At 44.7% G+C, this 15019-nt stretch overlaps 1 protein-coding gene across 15 annotated transcripts in view; it reads left to right on the forward strand.

The window, feature by feature from the left end:
* Positions 1-15019, forward strand: part of kiaa1109 (KIAA1109 ortholog) — an 88236-nt gene that overhangs the window by 49331 nt on the left and 23886 nt on the right. For 9 of the 15 annotated variants that reach the window (XM_029713265.1, XM_029713267.1, XM_029713273.1 and 6 more), the window contains exons 43-59: positions 86-253; positions 384-574; positions 650-825; positions 2690-3287; positions 3405-3603; positions 3731-3997; positions 4105-4198; positions 5713-5763; positions 6282-6488; positions 8352-8587; positions 8766-9010; positions 11550-11655; positions 11758-11855; positions 11975-12163; positions 12257-12425; positions 12549-12760; positions 14304-14387. In XM_029713265.1, coding sequence (XP_029569125.1) covers positions 86-253; positions 384-574; positions 650-825; positions 2690-3287; positions 3405-3603; positions 3731-3997; positions 4105-4198; positions 5713-5763; positions 6282-6488; positions 8352-8587; positions 8766-9010; positions 11550-11655; positions 11758-11855; positions 11975-12163; positions 12257-12425; positions 12549-12760; positions 14304-14387 — 3290 coding nt within the window. The remainder of the gene's footprint in view (positions 1-85; positions 254-383; positions 575-649; positions 826-2689; positions 3288-3404; positions 3604-3730; positions 3998-4104; positions 4199-5712; positions 5764-6281; positions 6489-8351; positions 8588-8765; positions 9011-11549; positions 11656-11757; positions 11856-11974; positions 12164-12256; positions 12426-12548; positions 12761-14303; positions 14388-15019) is intronic. The other 6 variants (XM_029713278.1, XM_029713277.1, XM_029713279.1 and 3 more) reach the window with 4 other exon arrangements.

Here is a 15019-nt window from a genome sequence, read left to right on the forward strand (position 1 = left end):
CTTTGATTCCTTTTCAAGCTATCATGATGGAGAATTGGTATAGAATTGGACTGCAACATGACATTATGTTTGCTCCCCCCTTTAGGTAACAGTGTGGGCCCAGATGTGGTGACGGAACACCCCCTGCTGTCTGAGCCCTCCTCCGTCAGCTTCTACAACTGGATGTCCAACGCTGTGGGCAACCGGGGCGGAGGGAACGCTGTACCCCAGGAGTCCCCGGTCAACCACTCCCAGCACAATATCCTGCAGACAGGTAGGGGGAATGTTGTGAGATTCTTCAGTGAATGTTGGGGGAAAGTTGGTGACGTAACCAACCCTGAAAGCTCACAGTAAAATAATTGTAAAAATAAGGTCACCCTAAGTGTCTTTCTGTTGCTCCTCAGGCATCGCCTGTAACCTCCACACCATCCCATCAGCGTCAGACTTCAACACGGTGCTGTCCAGCGACCAGAACACTCTTGATGGAACACAGTCTCAGCACTCTCAGCACAGCACCAGCCAAGATGACATAATGATGGCCGACATTGAGGAGGGCAACCAGTGTCCCGCCGCCGTTCAGCTAGCAGACGCCCAGGTAACCTAGTGTGTGAGTGAGTGAGTATGTGTTATAATTCTGATGATTCTCTCTCCCCTCCCTCAAAACACACAGGTTGTGTTCAAGCCTCTGCTGAGTCACACAGGGATCCAGGCCCAGGACACCACTCCTCTCAGCTACAAGATGTACTTCGGGGAGCACCTCTCCTTCTCTGGCACCTTGGAGTGTCTCAGAGCAGACATTGTGGACTCTGACACATCCAAAGAGAGGAAAAATAAACGGTTGAAAAGGTAAATAAACCAAGTATCTAAAATAAATCATGTTTAGCGAGTCCCAATAGTCTTAATGGTGCAATCTCTAAGACCGGTTTCCCCAGCTGGTGGCCCTCGGGATGAATTTGGCCCAGGGGTGGTTTTATTTGGGCCGCAAGTTTTCTGAGCTAAAACAATATACAGTGAACCCCCCCCCCCCCCCCCCCCCCCCAAAAAAAAATATTTAGATGCACTATTGTAAAGTGGTTGTTCCACTAGATATCATAAGGTCAATGCACCAATTTGTAAGTCGCTCTGGATAAGAGCGTCTGCTAAATGACGTAAATGTAAATGATGGTCCCCAAGAATACAGACATTTGGAACCACCAAGACTCTTCCTAGAGCTGACTGCCCAGCCAAACTGAGCAATTGGGGGAGAAGCGCCTTGGTCAGTGAGGTGACCAAGAACCCGATGGTCACTCTGACAGAGCTTCAGAGTTCCTCTGTATAGGTATGAGAACCTTCCAGAAGGACAACCATCTCTGCAGCACTCCACCAATCATGCCTTTATGGTAGAGCTGCCAGACGGAAGCCACTCCTCAGTAAAATGCACGACAGCCCACTTTGAGTTTGCCAAAAGGCACCTAAAGGACTCTGACCATGAGAAACAAGATTCTCTGGTCTGATGAAACCAAGATTGAACTATTTGTCCTTAATGCCAAGCATCACATCTGGAGGAAACCTGGCACCAATCCCTACAGTGAAGCATGGTGGTGGCAGCATGCTGTGTGTCAGTTTTTCAGCGGCAGAGACCGGGTGACTAGTCAGGATCGAGGGAAAGATGATTGGAGCAAAGTACTGACCTGCTTCAGAGCACTCAGGACCTTAGACTGGGTCAAAGGTTCACCTTCCAACAGGACAGCAACCCTAAGCACACAGCCAAGACAACGAAAGAGGGGCTTCGGGACAAGTCTCTGAATGTCCTTGAGTGGCCCGGACTTGAACCCGATCGAACATCTCTGGAGAGACCTGAAAATAGCTGTGCAGTGACGCTCCCCATCCAACCTGACATAGCTTGACAGGATATGCAGAGAAGAATGGGAGAAACTCCCCAAATACAGGTTTGCCAAGCTTTTAGCGTCATACCCAAGAAGACTCGAGGCTGTTATCGCTGCTAAGGTGCTTCAACAAAGTACTGAGTAATGGGTCTCAATACTTATGTAAATGTAATATTTCCGGGGGGGGTTCTAATTTTTTTCCCGCATAATAGAGAGACGTGATCGTATACAAGTAATTAATAATAATTTATTGGTTGTACGTAGCGCTTTTCTGCCAACTGAGGTTCTCAAGGCACTTTACATACTGTAGTAGGGGGAAACTCACTTCATCCACCATCAATGTGTAGCACCCACCTCAGTGATGCACAGCGACCATTTTTGTGCCAGACCGCTCACCACATCAGCTATCAGGTGGAGAGGTGAGGAGGGATATATGCCAATTAGGAATTTGGGGGATGATTTGGTGGCCATGATGGAATGTGTCCAGGTTGGGAATTTAGCCATGACACCGGGGTGGACACCGGGGTGAACACCCCTACTCTTACAATAAACCATGGGATTTTGACTGACCACAGAGTCAGGACACCCGTTTTAACGTCTCATCCGAAAGACCGCACCCTACGCTGGGCAATGTCCTCATATGTAATCAATGTTTTATAATGATTATGTTTTAGACAAATATTATATATTTTTGTGCTTATTGCGGTCAGTTGGCAGTCTAAAAATGTATTTTTAGTATGTTCCGACTGAAGAAAAACTTGGCCCTTGGCTGAATCTCATTAATGATCCCTGCTCTAAGATATCCTGCCATGTAAAGGTAATCTTCTCTCTCTCTCCCTCTCCAGACAGGGCATGCCAAACCTCCCTCTGCTGGAGTTCAAGCCTGCCCTGCTGATCGAGACGTTCAGCCTGAACGCTGTGGTGATGGAGAAGTCTACCAGCACTGGCCCGCCTAACTCCACGGCTGCCGCTGCTCCCCTCGCCTTTCACGACCTGAATCGTCGCCACTACAACACCTTCCACTGCGACTTCACCATCGCCTGCCAGGCCATCAGCCAGCGCGTGGACATGGCCCTGGTGCGCCTCATCCACCAGTTCAGCACCATGGTGGATGACATCAAGGCCACACAGACAGACATCAAGCTCAGCCGCTACACCGCCGGCTCTGCCTCTCCCACACCCACCTTTAAGGTGCGGCCCTACCGCCACTTCCGCTCCTCTGACTTTAGCCGCAGCTCGCGGGGAAGCGTCAACGGAGCCGGGCGGAGTGGGGCTGGCGGTGGCGGGAACACTGCTCAGAAGAGCAAGCGGGGGGGAGGTGGAGGGGGGGGTCAACCGCCCAACGGCCCCCAGTCAGGACTGGACACGCTGGGCAGGAGGGAGCCCCGGGGACGCAACCCGCTTGGTCGCTCGGAGCGCCGTACCTCCAAGGTACACCAACCAGTATGTATCTTTATTTTACAATAATCATATAGACTGTATATTTCTAAGTGACCTATCAAATGATGTATGCTCTGTTTTAATTGGTATCTAATAAATTCAATTAATCAATTGATCAAGGTGTCGCGGAAGGGCTCTCGGGATGTGGCGGACCACATGACCATCCAGATGGACGACTCAGACTCCATCACAGTGTCAGAGCAGAGCGAGCCCTCTGCAGAGTGCTGGCAGAACATGTACAAGCTGCTCAACTTTTACTCCCTCATCTCTGACCCCACCGGTATCCTGGAGAAGAGCTCCCCTGAGAACTGCCTCTCGGGTAAGGCTCTCTCTCTCCCTCCACTTAGCCACTTCTAGCCCCTACCCCCCTAGGCGCTTGTATAGAAGTAGGAAAGCCTCACACTCATCGTTCGATCATTTGTGTGTGCGTTATGTGTGCTGTACAGACGGTGGCCGCAGCCCCTCGGAGCCCCTGTGCAGGGTGATGTTTGAGAACGAGCAGCAGGACCCCACCAACAAGCCTCCGGCCGGGCTCGGAGCGGGGGGCCGACGGCGTAGCTTGGTAAGCTGTGAGCCACAGCACGTCACCCTCATCGTGTTTGGCATCGGCATTGTAAACCGCACCCACCTGGAGGCAGACATCGGGGGCCTGACCATGGAGGCAGAGCTAAAGAAGATCCACGGCAGCTTCACACTTAAGGAGAAGATGAAGGGTGAGGCTCTTAGCTCTTGGGTTATGTCACTAGTTCAATACACCTCCTCTTTGTATTACATTATTCAGTGCCATATCTGGATTATAATTCCCAAATCTGTTTTTCAGACATACTGCACCAGAAGATGACAGAGACTTGTGCATCAGCCCACATAGGAGGAGTTAACATTGTGCTCCTGGAGGGTATAACCCCAGACATTCAGTAAGGACTGCTCCAATTTTAAGTTGATAACGGTTTAATTTGTATTGCCACATTGAGGATTGACGTTTGATACTGTGCATTAGGTCTGTTAATTCATTATAAGACCTAAAATACACTCCGTTTCTAGTTGGTTTGCCTGTCATTTTGGTAACCAGTAAGATTAATTATGAGTGTTTGAGTTTCCTACCCCACTGTGTCTGTAGCTATGTTTCGATTTAGCTTGTCCAGTGATTTTGTGTCGACATTTAACATTTGTCTCGATATAGAAAATAGATGCGACAATTGCCTGCTAGGGTGCTTTTCCATTTAACCATCTTGGGTGCGTTCGTAAAGCCAATGTGGAGTGCCAGAGTGAGCTCAGAGTGCCCTCTGGGCTTTCGTAAATTCAGAGCGTTCAGAGCGCACACTGGACGCTCTGGCCGAGGAGTAGGGTTGATCCGAGCGTTCTAACCTCACCACGACAGTCATGCACCCAAGCTAACTGGCTAATGTTGGCTAGCTTTCTCGCTACAAAAATGAGAGAACGGCTCACTCTGACCATTCTACCAGAGCTGGTTATCCAGAGCATTGGTGACTGTAACTGATGCTGGTAACAATTTAATTACGCTGTTTTGTCAACGTTTACTGAACATATATGGCCATATTCAACAGGTGTTGAGCGTTCGTAAATTCGTCAGTTATTCTGCACACTCAGACGAGAGTGCTCTGAAATCGGAGTAGATGGCCAGAGCGACTTTACGAATGCACTCCTTGTGTCAATAAAAACAGCTGGACGTAATGACGTCAGACCAATCTGTTTCATGTCTCAAATAGCCCGCGAAAGCCAGCGTGGATAGAATGCAAAAATTGACTAATATATGACATATTCTAATAATTCTCATGCCAACGTATCGCCACAATCTGTCCCATGGTGAAACTTGAAGTCCTGTAGATCTAAAATAATTGGATAGTGAAACTTGCCAGCCAACCAGAGAAGAAGCGAAGTTAAGTGTTTCGTCAGGACAATCCCTATCCTGCAAAGAAACATCATTTTTTTATAGTTGAACATTTAGATTTTGCCAGCAGTAAAAATGTAGAATTAAAGTGGCGCTTTATAGTTGCGTGATCACATCACGTGCCCATCACATCCACCCCATCTAATAGATAAAAATGTTGTCGGTCTTTAGAAATGTCTCATATCTACCGTTTCCATTACACATGTCGCAGTGATTTTATTTTTTGCGACATTTGCGTTTGTCAAATAAATATTTTTCAATGGAAACCTGCATACTTATTGCATGTCAACCTACTGTGTGAATAATTCCTACAATTACTTCACTCTAAACAAATCCTAGAAATATTCAAAGGACTGCACATTTTCGGCTGGCAACACTGGAAATACTTTTGGCAGTTGAAGGATGGTGAATAAGTATTCTAATCTAGTCTTGTCTCCATATATCTCTGCGTGAATAGTCTATCTCATTTGCTCTCTTTTTTTTACTTTCCCTGGCTTTCTCTTCCATCGTCTTGAATAGACTGGAGGATTTCCCTACATCTCCTACCAGCACTGCCAAACAAGAGTTTCTGTATGTGTTTATAACTACTGCACCTTGAAACATCATAGCAATGCCACAGTACTGTAGTACTAAGCTTTCATTTTGTCTCGAGTCTGTGGTACCCCAGTGTTTCGTCAGTGTACAGCTTTAGTTATGTTATTCTCCCTCTTCATGTTTGTCTGATAATCACCCACTCCTTTTCTCCTCTGTTTCTATGTTCCTTTGTGTATGGTGGGTAGATCATCTTTATAGATCAGCCATATGACAGCGATTCCTCCTGTAATCGTGATCAATATTATTATTTTGTTTGCCTAAATTATCAACAAAAAACAATGTAATGCAAGGTTATATAGAACCCTGTAGTTCTTATGCCCCCATAACATAGATGTCGTTGTGAGCCTGTTAATGTTTAGTGTGCTTGTTGTCTAACAAAAATGACCCAAACAAGCATTTTTGTACATTTTTGTTGTTCTATCGACGTTGTCCTGTGTTAACCTGTAGTCAAACAGTCATATTTGGAACGCTGACACTCTGCTCTACCATTCCAGAACAGTTGTGAAATGCAACATAGCAAAGTCCCAGGCCCTGTACAGCGCCCAGCGAGGCCTGAAGAACAATAACGCCGCTGTGTTCAAGGTGGGCGCCATCATGATCAACATCCCCCAGCACCCAGCAACGCTGCACAGCATGATGGTCCGCAGCTCCCATCAGCTCTCCAAGCAGATCTCCGACCTCATCCGCCAGCCATCCAACGTGTGAGTCTCAGGGAGGAAATAGTTGGATTATTCATAAGTTGTATTACAGTGGGGGGAAAAAAGTATTTGATCCCCTGCTGATTTTGGACGTTTGCCCACTGATAAAGAAAGGATCAGTCTATAATTTTAATGGTAGGTTTATTTGAACAGTGAGAGACAGAATAACAACGCATGTCAAAAATGTTATATATTGATTTTCATTTTAATGAGGGAAATAAGTATTTGACCCACTCTCAATCAGAAAGATTTCTGGCTCCCAGGTGTCTTTTTATACAGGTAACGAGCTGAGATTAGGAGCACACTTTTAAATGGAGTGCTCCTAATCTCAGCTTGTTACCTGTAAAAAAGACACCTGTCCACAGAAGCAATCAATCAATCAGATTCCAAACTCTCCACCATGGCCAAGACCAAAGAGCTCTCCAAGGATGTCAGGGACAAGATTGTAGACCTACACAAGGCTGGAATGGGCTACAAGACCATCGCCAAGCAGCTTGGTGAGAAGGTGACAACATTTGGTGCGATTATTCGCAAATGGAAGAAACACAAAAGAACTGTCAATATCCCTCGGCCTGGGGCTCCATGCAAGATCTCACCTCGTGGGGTTGCAATGATCATGAGAACGGTGAGGAATCAGCCCAGAACTACACGAAGGATCTTGTCAATGATCTCAAGGCAGCTGGGACCATAGTCACCAAGAAAACAATTGGTAACACTACACCGTGAAGGACTGAAATCCTGCAGCGCCCGCAAGGTCCCCCTGCTCAAGAATACATATACATGCCCGTCCGAAGTTTGCCAATGAACATCTGAATGATTCAGAGGACAACTGGTGAAAGTGTTGTGGTCAGATGAGACCAAAATGGAGCTCTTTGGCATCAACTCAACTCGTCGTGTTTGGAGGAGGAGGAATGCTGCCTATGACCCCAAGAACACCATCCCCACCGTCAAACATGGAGGTGGAAACATTATGCTTTGGGGGTGTTTTTCTACTAAGGGGACAGGACAACTTCACTGCATCAAAGGGACGATGGATGGGGCCATGTACCGTCAAATCTTGGGTGAGAACATCCTTCCCTCAGCCAGGGCATTGAAAATGGGTCGTGGATGGGTATTCCAGCATGACAATGACCCAAAACACGCGGCAAAGGCAACAAAGGAGTGGCTCAAGAAGAAGCACATTAAGGTCCTGGAGTGGCCTAGCCAGTCTCCAGACCTTAATCCCATAGAAAATCTGTGGAGGGAGCTGAAGGTTCGAGTTGCCAAACGTCAGCCTCGAAACCTTAATGACTTGGAGAAGATCTGCAAAGAGGAGTGGGACAAAATCCCTCCTGAGATGTGTGCAAACCTGGTGGCCAACTACAAGAAACATCTGACTTCTGTGATTGCCAACAAGGGTTTTGCTACCAAGTACTAAGTCATGTTTTGCAGAGGGGTCAAATACTTATTTCCCTCATTAAAATGCAAATCATTTTATAACATTTTTGACATGCGTTTTTCTGGATTCTGTTCAAATAAACCTACTATTAAAATTATAGATTGATAATTTCTTTGTAAGTGGGCAAATGTACAAAATCAGCAGGGGATCAAATACTTTTTTCCCTCACTGTGTGTGTATATATATACTTTGAGTCCCATTTGAAATCTATAGGTATCTCCTCGGGGCGCCCCGGCCATGAATTGGGGCTGAGTATGCAGAACTGCTTGCTCAGTGTGGTCCTCACCAAAAGGATCTTGTATGAGAGGAAAGCACTTCAGTGAATCGTAACATTTAGAGAAGAAACCATAATTTCCTTTCCTCTGTATCTCCTCCATGGACTAAGCAATTACTTGTCTTCATTCCGAACTACGTTCCTTTCTCTGTAGGCCACCCTCCAACAGGGAGGACACTCCCACCCCTCAGCCCTCTGACAAGGCGTCCAGCATCAACCAGACTCCTGTGGAGGCCAACGAGTTCCCCCAGCTGCCGGAGGGGCTGGAGAAGAAGCCCATCGTCCTCAAGTTCAGTGCCATGATGGACGGCATCACCATAGGAGCGGCCCTGCTGCCCTCCCTCAAGGCTGAGTACAAGATGGGCCGCATGAAGAGCCACGGCATGACAGGTAGCGTAGCACCAAGCTTTAACCCCTGACTTAGGTAATGGGATATTGTATTTGTATTACTGTGTATGTACATGATGTTATGTTTGTGATATGGCAATGTTTTCTTAATTTCCTCTGAGTTGATTGATAGTTATTGACTTCAATTGGACTTCCTCATCCTTGTTTGTTCTCTGTGCAGGAGCCCAGACAAGGTTCACGTTTGAGCTGCCCAACCACAAGCTATGTTTTCAGTCCAAGGTGTCTCCGGTGGACACCATATCCGCCATGCCCCCCTCGGCCAGCCTCAACCTCCCGCCAGTCACCATGTCCGGAGAGTACATCATGGAGGACCACGAGGGCCACTCGGACTTCAGTGACGACTTCCCAATCCCCATGAAGCAGGGCAACTACCTCCAGGGGAATTACCTGCGCTGTGTGGCTGAGGTGAGGCTGCCACAGTCAAGTAGAGTAGCTCCAGTATTGCTGACTATACCTGACCATACATACATACATACATACATACATACATACATGCATACATGCATGCATACATGCATGCATGCATGCATGCATGCATACTCTACCGTTCAAAAGTTTGGAGTCACATAGAAATGTCCTTGTTTTTGAAAGAAAAGCCCAAAAAATTGTCCATTTAAAATAACATAAAATTTATCAGAAATACAGATTAGACATTAATGTTGTAAATGACTATTGTAACTGGAAATGGGTGATTTTTAATGAAATATCTACAAAGGCGTACAGAGGCCCATTATCATTAACCATCACTCCTGTGTTCCAATGGCACGTTGTGTTAGCTAATCCAAGTTGATCATTTTAAAAGGCTAATTGATCATTAGAAAACCCTTTTCCAATTATGTTAGCACAGCTGAAAACTGTTGTCCTGATTTAAAGAAGCAATACAACTGGCCGCCTTTAGACTAGAAACTCGTCAGTCTATTCTTGTTCTGAGAAATGAAGGCTATTCCATACGAGAAATGGCCAAGAAACTGAAGATCTCGTACAACGCTGTGTACTACTCCCTTCACAGTACAGCGCAAACTGGCTCTAACCAGAATAGAAAGAGGACTGAAAGGCCCCGGTGCACAACTGAGAAAGAGGACAAGTACATTAGAGTGTATATTTTTAGAAACAGACGCCTCACAAGTCCTCAACTGGCAGCTTCATTAAATAGTACCCGCAAAACACCAGTCTCAATGTCAACAGTGAAGAGGCAACTCCGGGATGCTGGCCATCTAGGCATAGTTCCTCTGTCCAGTGTATGTGTTCTTTTGCCCATCTTGATCTTTTCTTTTTATTGGCAAGTCTGACATATGGCTTTTTCTTTGCATCTCTGTATGTTGAACGTACATGCATACATACAGTGGAAGGCGGAAGTTTACATACACTTAATGACTAACCTAACTCGTTTTTCAGCCACTCCACAAATTTCTTGTTAACAAACTATAGTTTTGGCAAGTCGGCTAGGACATCTACTTTGTGCATGACACAAGTAATTTTTCCAACAATTGTTTACAGACAGATTATTTCACTTATAATTCACTATCACAATTCCAGTGGGTCAGAAGTTTACATACACTAAGTTGACTGTGCCTTTAAACAGCTTGGAAAATTCCAGAAAATGTCATGGCTTTAGAAGCTTCTATTAGGCTAATTGGCATCATTTGAGTCAATTGGAAGTGTACCTGTGGATGTATTTCAAGGCCTACCTTCCAACTCAGTGCCTCTTTGCTTGACATCATGGGAAAATCTAAAGAAATCAGCCAAGACCTCTGAAAATAAATTGTAGACTTCCACAAGTCTGGTTCATCCTTGGGAGCAATTTCCAAACGCCTGAAGGTACCACGTTCATCTGTACAAACAATAGTGCGCAAGTATAAACACCATGGGACCACGCAGCCGTCATACCGCTCAGGAAGGAGACGTGTTCTGTCTCCTAGAGATGAACGTACTTTGGTGTGAAAAGTACAAATCAACCTTGTGAAGATGCTGGAGGAAACGGGTACAAAAGTATCTATATACAAAGTAAAATGAGTCCTATATCAACATAGCCTAAAAGGCCGCTCAGCAAGGAAGAAGCCACTGCTCCAAAACCGGCATAAAAAAAAAACATTTAAAACGTGTATTTTTTAAAAAAAAAATTTTTAAACGCACACTTTAACAACATGGCTACCACAGCATTCTGCAGCGATACGCCATCCCATCTGGTTTGCGCTTAGAGGGATTATCATTTGTTTTTCAACGGGACAATGACCCAACACACCTCCAGGCTGTGTAGCGGCTATTTGGCCAAGAAGGAATGATGGAGTGCTGCATCACATGACCTGGCCTCTACAATCACCCGACCTCAACCCAATTGAGATGGCTTGGGATGAGTTGGACCGCAGAGTGAAGGAAAAGCAGCCAACAAGTGCTCAGCATATGTGGGAACTCCTTCAAGACTGTTGGAAAAGCATTCCAGGTAAAGCTGGTTGAGAGAATGCCAAGAGTGCAAAGCTCTCAAGGCAAAGGGTGGCTACTTTGAAGAATCACCTAACAGAGTTGCAGTTCTTGACACCCATGTTCTTAATGTTTTGTATACTCAGTGTATTTGGAGTGGTTAGCACTCAGTCCGTTTGACCTGACGAAGATCCTTGTGGATCGAAACATTGTCAATAAAGCCAGGGCTCTAAGCTGACCTTTTTTTACAAGGAGCACGTGTGCACCTAAGTTGAAGAATGTAGGCCCACACAAAGAAATTTAGGAGAACAATTACAAATATTTGCGGGAATAAAGCTAGAATCCTTCATTTTTCTAGGTACACTGGTTTTCCTAAATAAAAATGTCAGGTCGCACAGCAAAATATTTAGGCGCATATGTGAGTAAAATGGTCACACTGTAGAGCCCTGAAATGTGGTTATTGTGAGCATATTCAATTTGCAGGCCTTTCTGTTATTTTCATTGATTTCAATCCCCCTTCACCTAGATTGGTTCTTTTGAGCACAACCTCACAACGGACCTCCTGAACCACCTGGTGTTCCTGCAGAAGGTTTTCATGAAGGAAGTCAACGAGGTCATCCAGAAAGTATCAGGTCTGTCCCGCTGTATAACACAAGAACACTGAAAGTTGTTGATGTTGTGTTTCAGTATTTTGCTTAGACACTTTGGGTAAATGCTTGTTTGTGTCTATGCAGGAGGAGAGCAGCCCATCCCTCTGTGGAATGAGCACGACATCTCGACAGACGCTGACAAGCCCAAGATTCTGCTTTACTCACTCAGTCTGATGTTTAAGGTACCAGTATGAGAAACAAGAAAAGTCCTGCAACATGCATATATACCCACCTATCGTCACGTGTCCTAATCATTTGAAAATGAAATATATTGACTTTCCTGAACACTTGTGGTTTGCAGGGGATCCAGATGACGGCCACCACTCCGTCCATGAGAGCGGTGCGCTTCGAGACAGGGCTGATAGAGCTGGAGCTCTCCAACAGGATCCAGTGTAAAGCCCAGGCCGGCGGCAGCAGCAGCTATCTCAAACTGTTTGGGAAGTGCCAAGTGGATCTGAACCTCGCCCTGGGCCAGATAGTCAAACACCAGGTAGGCTACAGCAAATCAAAATAGGTTGTGTTGGTTTCTATTGGCTGCTGCAATCAGGTTTTGTTAGATATAACCCTTTTTTTTCCCCCACAGGTTTATGAGGAGGCAGGTTCAGACTTTCACCAGGTGGCCTACTTCCGCACTCGTATTGGCTTACGGAACGCCCTTCAGGAGGAGATTAGTGGCTCCTCAGACAAAGAGGCGGTCCTCATTACACTCAACCGGCCAATCGTCTTTGCTCAGCCTGTGGCTTTTGACAGAGGTCAGGCCTTGATAATAGACTACGTTTTCTAAATAAAAATGTCTAAATCGTATAACCTCCAACAAAATTGTCGGAAGTGGGAGTTATAGTGAAACATCATCCCTGTTTCCCTTATCATTGCAGCTGTACTCTTCTGGCTGAACTACAAGGCGGCCTATGACAACTGGAATGAGCAGCGTCTGGCACTGAACAAAGACATACACATGGCCACCAAGGAGGTGGTGGATAAGCTGCCGGGCATCCAGCAGACCTCTGCCCAGGCCTTCAGCACCCTGTTCCTGCAGCTCACCGTCAACGACCTGGGAATCTGTCTGCCCATCACCAACACCTCACTGGTAGGAGGAGAATGATGATCTGAACAATGATTTTTGCAACCAAAGATTGCATATATGTTTTAAGGAGAAAACCTTTCCAATGCGGCATGTTAAAATGGTGTGGGATTTTTTTTTTACCCCAACCCTGACAGTGCTCCATTTTGTCTTCTACACTTAGACCCATTTTGTCTTAGATCAATTCTGTTTCAGACCCTGTCCTGGAACTGTTTGTATGTTTATATTGATATGAGCTAAATTGTAAGAAATATGCTTGTCTGAAAGTGGCACTCTCTGTGAGTAGTCATCAAATCATAGGTAATTTCATTCCCAAAAGAACTGATCCAAATTGTCTTGTTTTTTTCTCAACCATTCTCACAATGCTTCATTTGAATCATAACCAATTATAAAAACACGAAAGGTAAAATAATGAATATAGACTAGAAGTAATTTGGGGAATTTTGAGCTTCGTTGATTTTCTTTAAATATAGTTAGCTATACTGACTAAAAATATAAACGCAACAATTTCAACGATTGTACTGAGTTAGTCTAAATAAGGAAATCAGTCCATTTAAATAAATTCATTAGGCATTAACCTATGGATTTCACATTCCTGGGCAGGAGGCCATCCATGGGTGGGCTTAGGAAGGCATTGGCACAACAGTCAGTATGAGTTTTTCCCCACAAAAGTGCTTTATTACAGATGGAAATACTCCTCAGTTTCATCAGCTGTCCGGGTGGCTGGTCTGAGACGATTCCTCAGGTGAAGAAGCCGGATGTGGTCCTAGGCTGTGCGTGGTTACAGGTGGTGTGCAGTTGTGAGGCTGGTTGGGCGTGCTGCCAAATTCTCAAAAACGATGTTGGAGGCAGCTTATGGTAGAGATATGAACATTAAATTCTATTGCAACAGCTCTGGTGGAGATTCCTGCAGTCAGCCAATTGCACGCTGCCTCAAAACTTCTGTGGCATTGTGTTGTGTGACAAAACTGCACATTCTAGAGTGGCCTGTGCACCTGTGTAATGATCATGCTGTTTAATCAGCTTCTTGATACGCCACACCTTTCAGGTGGAAGGATCATCTTGGCAAAGGGGAAATGCTCACTAACAGGGATGTTAACAAATTAGTGCCCAAAATTTGAGAGAAAGCTTTTTGTGTGTATGGAACATTTCTGGGATCTTTTATTTCCGCTCATGAAACCAAGACTTTACATGTTGCGTTTTTGTTCAGTGTGTGTAAATATAGCTCTCTGCAGTAGTATTTAGCTGTATATATGTAATTAGACCTACCTTGATAAACTTGGAAATTAAGCAAACATGGGAATGGTGGGGAAAGGTTTGTCAGTACAGTGACCTTTGCATTAGCAGCAAATTACAAAATGTATCCAAGGTAAATGTCTTCATAAATGCTAAAGATTGCATTTGTGACTTGGTGAATGACTGACTATCTATCTATGAAAATAGTTATTGGGGATTAATCAAAGTTAGAATTTGATGACTACATCCACTGTCCCTGGTGAGTTCTCCTACCAGTTAGTTAAAGTTATAATTTTATCCCTTATCTCCATAGAAAGGACATATACCAGGTTTCGAAGGCATCCGCTCTGAAGCTGGGGCCAGCCGATCTGTAGGCCAGAAAAAATATGCACGAAAAGTAACCTACAACCTATTCAATCTCTTTTGAACGCTTGTGTGATGTTATTCAGTGGTCTTACTGCTTTACTTGTAACAACCTGTCATTAGTGTTTATGATGCAGTCTTGACACAATGCTGACATAACAGGTTATGGCAGTTCACAACCAACCATTTTATTGATACTACTGGGATAACTTCATTTAAGCTTGAAAGGGTTTGACTGGTTTAACGTCTCACCGTTTCAAGAATCTTAAATGGTTATGGTCAATTGGCACAGATTCTATTGTTTTCATGTATCATGGGGTGTTATGGCACACACAATGTCACACTTGCATCAACTATGCATCATTTTATAACAGGCTGCAACTAAATGGGTGTTTCCAAGGAGCAATGTGTTTTTCAACATTACACACAGGCACGTTTCCTATTCTCAGTAACCTACTTTATTTGAGGGTCTGCCAATAAACAATTATTACATTTTTTTTTTTAACCATTTGTAAACCATTATATTATTAAGGGGGTTTGTGCATTTTTAAACACCTTTTAACTGCCATTTCCTGCAATCTAAATTTAAAAATAATACTGTTAGGGTGTGGTGCCTGGCCTTGATAACAAATATAACAAATAAAGTAATTTATTTTTATTTAATAC

This window comes from Salmo trutta, chromosome 25 (assembly GCF_901001165.1).
Source record: "Salmo trutta chromosome 25, fSalTru1.1, whole genome shotgun sequence".
Classification (NCBI taxonomy): Eukaryota; Metazoa; Chordata; class Actinopteri; order Salmoniformes; family Salmonidae; genus Salmo; species Salmo trutta.